This window comes from Protobothrops mucrosquamatus, unplaced genomic scaffold, assembly GCF_001527695.2.
Source record: "Protobothrops mucrosquamatus isolate PMUCROS unplaced genomic scaffold, P.Mucros_1.0 scaffold816, whole genome shotgun sequence".
NCBI lineage: Eukaryota > Metazoa > Chordata > Lepidosauria > Squamata > Viperidae > Protobothrops > Protobothrops mucrosquamatus.
Window position 1 is genome coordinate 4,529 of NW_015387079.1, and position 6,234 is coordinate 10,762.

Genomic DNA, 6,234 nt, shown 5'->3' on the forward strand with positions numbered 1-6,234 from the left:
TGAGCCAAATCCTAACAAGTATCAATATCATCAGAATCAGAACGATGCTTTTATGGAATTCTGGGAATTGTAGTCCAATTTCAAGGGTACCAAGCTGGGGAAAGCTGCCTCTGGTACCAACACCACTTTTAATTATTTCATTTTTCTTCTTTAAATTTGCATGTTCTAATTTTATTTTTTATTTGTTTATTCTTGTTAATATGCTGTATTACCACTGGGCAAAACAACTGGATATAATTGTAAATGGTATATTTGTGCCAAAATTTAACCTCTAGCTTACTAATATTTTTAATTCCTCCATGAAAGAGACTTCTGGTTTTTTTCATATTACAAATTATTCCACTACTAAGAAGGCAGAGCCTTTTGCTTTCTATCCTGAAATAGGCCAATTTAGAAGTTACTTATGACATAAACTGGGAACTAATGGAAACTGGAGTTACTGCAGTGGAGAGATGACTATACAATGAAGACTGCTGTCTGTTCTGATCAAAAATCATTTCATTTAAAATAACATTCCTTCTTTTCTGAAGAGTTTACAATGGCCAACAATCAACTGCTAATGTAAATTAGTCTTTACAAATTATATGTGTGTGTGTGTGTGTGTGTGTGTGTTAAATTTGGATTGCTAACAAAGAGTTAAAGGGAAGCTGGTATAGCTATTTCAAGCTCCTTAGCTCTCATCAGCCAGCTACACCCTTCTGAGATTCAAACATGGGCTGCTTGCACGTTAGCAATCCAAATTTAACACAAAAATGATTGTCGCAGTAGCGACTGCTGCCTTTGGATAGCCCTAGATTGGGGCTGATACAGGCAAAAGGTTTCTTCTTCTCATATTTGGGCTGACCGGGTGCTTCATAAAAAACACTTAAGATAACACACACACACACACACACACACAAAATACACATTTATTCTGTAAGATAGATAGTAAAAAAAATCACATTTAGAAAGGCAACAATGCATAGATGAAATGCCTTCCAGGAAAGGAAGATTATTATCAGCTTGCAGAAGGCCATGAAGGCTGAAGGCAAAGGTGAGTTGGGTTCAGCCAGCAACTTTTTCTGGGCAAAAACAGCAATTATATATCTATAAGGTACTAAGCCAAGGGTTTTTTGCAATCATAGTAATGATGCATAGATAGTGATTAGCTACACCACTTACAGGCAGGGCCAAATGTTAGCTCAGCTCATTTTCCTCATAAAGGAAAGCAGAAAAGTGACCTCATAAAGGAGGTATGAGTCTGAGGAGGTCCAAGGGACTGTGTCCAGAAGTGGAACTATTAAAGGAAAACACAGAAAAAGCTGAGAAAAAAAAAGTTGGAGGGAAGTCACTCGGCTGACTCTTCTAAGGTGAGGAATGCTGAAGTTCACATATTCATTTGATGCAGCTAACCAGAATGGCATCAGGCCTTCTAGTTGTATCATATTGTCTCAGGAGGTTTTTAAAAACTTTAAGTTCTCATCTCAGAAAATGTGACAGAAAAGATGATAACTAGCTCTATCATTGACAGGATGCTGGGGAAATATTAACTTTATGTAAAAGCCTTTCAAAAGAAAACCATAAAATGCTTACAGATAATTATCTTTCTCCAGAAGTTAATTATTCACTTTTGCTTACTTGGCTTTAACTCTTCCCCCCCCTTCTAGATTCTGTCCCTTTGCTGGATTAAAACTATAAAATGCCCTGTGAATAGGTTTCTTCCTCTTTTTCTATAGCCAAGCACTGGATAAACACTAATGAAACAAGCACTGATCAGGAAGCCTTCTTCAAGGAGCTTCACCCATCCAACATTTTTTGACTTAAAAGGAAATATGTTATCCTGGCTCTGCCTTACTTGTAGCCTTGTTGTTCTGGCTGTGGCCCAAGATGTGACCCAGCAGGCTGCAGAGTTTTTAAAGCAATTTGATGCCCGTGCAGATGATCTGTATTATAATGCATCCATCGCTTCATGGAATTATAATACCAACATCACAGAAGAAAATGCCAAAATAATGGTGCGTACCTATGACAACTATTTGCTGTTTATTTAAGAAATAAATGGGAATGTAAAAGAGGATATTAAAAATGATCTGGAATGGTGAATGAAATGAAAAGCTAAGTATCATTAAGCAATAGAGTAAAATGGCATATGCTGAACTTAACAGCATCATAAAACCTACCTGAGGTTTACCTGAAATACAATTGAAGGCTAATTCCAGTCTAACAACAAATGTGGAAAAACAGTGGGTTTGCTAAAAATGAACAACTAAGGTATTAATTACTTCAGATAGAACTGCATGATTTTCTAGACCAGATTTTGTAAAACAGATGGAAGGATTTCAATTATAAAGCACTGTTATGCCTTTGACTGCCCCCTCATGGCTGTAATCAGAGACAATCTAGAAATGTTAGTCTTGATATTTCCCCTAAAATATTTAAGAATATTTTGTTTTATTCTACTCTTTTCAGTAAAATTTACACAGAAATCATATGTGTGATGGAAGGGAGATTTTCCTTTGTGCTGTTGGAATATATGGCAGTCAGAGTGGGGGAAGCATCTGTTTTTCTTCAGTTGGGTCACTGGTTTTGCTTCAGCTAAAATATGTAAAGACAAATTAAGATATGAGCTTCAAGACATTCAACTTTGCCCTGTTCTGATTTCCTCCTACTGGTAGCATATAATTTTATTGCTGTGCTCTGCCAGTACTTTTTGAGGACAGCATACAGATCAAGTGGGAGAGGGGAGTGGAAACACCTTTCAGGGTTACAGTCCAGTTCAGGCTTATCAAATGAAGGAACAAAGGTGGGCAATGCTTCTTAATGTTGCAAATTGTGTTCTATTAACTAGCTCAGTGGTGGCAAACCTATGGCACGGGTGCCAGAGGTGGCACTCAGAGCCCTCTCTGTGGGCACGCGCGCTGTTGCCCCAGTCCTAGGCCATCAACTGGGTTTTATAAAACCTTTTTGCTTTAGGCGTCCGCCGCCGTGTACAAAAAAAAAAGGTTCAATCAGTCAATTTCAACTTCTCGTGGGGAAAAAAAAAGATCTTGCAAAGTTGGAATTGATTGAACTTTTTAGTCCCACCCAGTCTGCTGTTACCACTGCAGCCACGCCCACCCAATGGGCCACACCCACCCAATGGGCCACACCCACCCGGCACCTGACAATCATAAGTGGGTTTTGGGTTGCAGTTTGGGCACTCGGTCTCTAAAAGGTTCGCCATCACTGAACTAGCTGGAAGAAAAACAGGTTGTTCATACCTCAGAAAGTCATCCAATGAGGAAAGATGAGTTTTGCTAACTTGTGCCTTAAATTTTGTACTTTGAGAATGTTATAATATCCATCACAAAATTTAAATTTGAGTAAGCAGATTTCCAGTCCATTTAAACTAATTTATTTTATTTTTATTGGAACTATGCCTAACTAGGTGACATGTGCAACATCTCATATGTTGTCCCACTTCTTTGTTTTGATTATTACGATAAAACAGCAAATGGTAGCCCAGGTACAGATTGGAACGAATGTATATATAAAGGGATGCTTACCTTTGAACCTAATTCCTGATTTAAAATCAACCTTCTCTTTTTTTCTGTGCAAGGATTAAAAATCCCATCTCCATTGATTCTAATCAAAGTGATACACCAAGCAGGTGGCCAAAGTCGGCAAATATACAGGGCATTCAGAAAGTATTCAGACCCTCTTCACTTTGGTCAATTTTGTTATGCTGCAGCCTAATTCTACAGTTGTGGAAATTCATTTTTTTTCTCAGTACCGCATAATGAAAAGGGAAAGCAGAATTTTAGAAATGTCTGTAAATTTATTAAAAAGAAAAAACTTAAATATCACATTGGCATAAATATTCAGACCCTTTGCAACAACACTTCAAATTTAGCTCAGATGCCTCCCATTTCTCTTGATCACTGCTGACATTTTTCTACATCTTGATTGGAGCTGACCTGTGGTAAATTAAATTGATCGGACATGATTTGGAAAGGCATACAGTTCTCTATAGGACACCTCACAGCTAACAATGCATACTGTTAAGTCCTGGGAATAATGGCGCTTGAGACGAAACATCTCCAACAAGTCTTTATTGTTTGCTCCATTCTACGAACAACCAGAGCAGAGGCACGCAGGCCTCTATTTATACCCTCTGATCCCCGGGCAAGTTCAACCAATCATGAGGCGGGCTTTTCCCGCCTTGCGCATGCGCACAAGGCTGGCGCCGCTCAGTCTGGTCCCGGGCAGCTTCTGCAAATGCCTGGGACTCTTGCAACGTCCCGAGCCTGCATCTTGCAGGCTCCGGACGCAACACCCCTTCCCCCTGGATGAAATAAGATTGCGCCCACATGGACGCCATCCTATAGATGGTAATATAATTAATAATAAAATAAAGTTACACAATGTATAAGGTGTGGGACTGTTCCTTTGAACCGGATCTAGTGACCCCCCAACCTTGTTTCGTCAAATACAACCAGCCAGTACATTCAGGTCAGCTATTGCTATGTACCTGCTCACCTTACATAATCGGCTAGGTATTTGGGAGGGCCTCTTACCCTGAGCGACCTTCTCAGACCTGGAGAGTTTGTATTGTTATCCCCGTTGCCGCTTGCTCTAGGTGAAGTGCCTTGTGAATGACCAGTGACTTCAGCTTGGCTTTCCAGCCCGTCTCCTGTAATTGAGCAGTCAGGGCCCTGTTGGTCGCTAAACCTGGTTGATCTACCCTCAATGGAGTTGTCTAACCCCTGTGAGTTCATCCCCGTGTTTCCTGAAGGAGTGTGGGATTCCTGGTTCATTTCTGTAGTGCTAGGGGCAAGGGATGCCTCCCTGTTAGCCCTGATGCATGAGGACATCCTCCTCTGAGTCCTTTCAGCCAGGGACTTGTTCCCCCTTTGTATTGCCTGCTCTCTTGGATATTGTGAGTTGTGAGTATGCTCCCAGGTATTCTCCGTGTCTGGAGTATTGCTTAATGGGGGTGGATAATTAGTCTGCCACCGGTGGGACTCCCAGGCTGGAGTGTGTGTGGGGGTGTCTATATACTCCCTTTCCCAAGAACTGGTACCTGAAGCACCTGTGGAAGTTGGGTGTTGAGTACCCGTTTCCCTTTCCACAGCCAATGTAGGCTGGTGATTTTGAATCCCAGAATGCATTTCCCATTCCTCCTCCCCCCCAGAGGAGACTGATAAGGAACCATAGGCGCGTCCCGCCTCACACGCAATTGATCGATGTGGCGGCGAAGCACGCGGCCGTCTGGCAGGGACACCTCGTAGGACAGAGGCCCCGAGACTTTGCAGACCACAGCCGGTACCCAAAGGTGGCCAGGCCCGTAATTCCTGGCCCAGACAGGATCACCTTCACGTAGGACCCGTGGTGAGTGTGGCTGAGACACCTGTGCAGCTACACGCTCCGGATGCAGCCTGTCCAATTTAGTCACGAGCCGACGACCCCAGCAGAGTTCGGCCGGGCACTTACACGTGGAAGTGCACGGAGTAGTACGATGTGCCAAGAGAAAATCAGCCAACCTGTGATGCCAGTTGCCATAAGTCAGCTTCTTGAGGGCGTCCTTGGTGACGCGGACCATCCGTTCAGCCAGACCGTTGGTGGAAGGATGGAAAGGAGCCGAAGCAGCATGGCGGATCATGTTGGTCCGAAGAAATCCCTGAAACTCAGTAGAAGTAAATTGAGGACCGTTATCCAACACTAGAACATCTGGCAACCCGTGTGCAGCAAAAATGTTCCTCAGCACCTGGATAGTCTTGGCGGCTGTGGTAGAAGACACAGGCACGACCTCCAGCCATTTGGAATGGCTATCAACAACCAGGAAGAATTGACCCTGAAAGGGCCCAGCGTAATCCACATGTATTCTAGACCATGGAGTGTGTGTTTCCTCCCACCTGTGTACAGGGGCCTGGGGCATTTCAGGTCTGGACTGTTGGCAGGTATGACATCCATGTACTTGGGACTCGATGGCCCGGTCGATGCCAGGCCACCACAGATGGCTGCGAGCAAGCGCTTTCATCCTAACAATTCCAGGGTGACCCTCATGTAATGAGATCAAGATTCTAGCCCTCAATGAGGCCGGGATCACAACTCTCGATCCCCAGAGGAGGCAGCCATTGAAAGTGGACAACTCGTGCCTCTTGACCCAAAAACGTTGAAATTCCTCTGCAGGGCACCTGTCAGGCCACCCAGAGAGAACCCATGACAGCACGCGTTTGAGCGTGCGGTCAGTGGCAGTTTCAGCAGCCACATCCC

The 6,234-nt window shown here is 43.3% G+C and overlaps 1 protein-coding gene across 1 annotated transcript in view; it reads left to right on the forward strand.

The window, feature by feature from the left end:
- The first annotated feature begins 1,811 nt into the window (after positions 1–1,811).
- Positions 1,812–6,234, forward strand: part of ACE2 (angiotensin I converting enzyme 2) — an 81,422-nt gene continuing 76,999 nt past the window's right edge. Inside the window, exon 1 of the mRNA XM_029284675.1 lies at positions 1,812–1,994. Within this exon, the coding sequence (XP_029140508.1) occupies positions 1,812–1,994 (183 nt within the window). The remainder of the gene's footprint in view (positions 1,995–6,234) is intronic.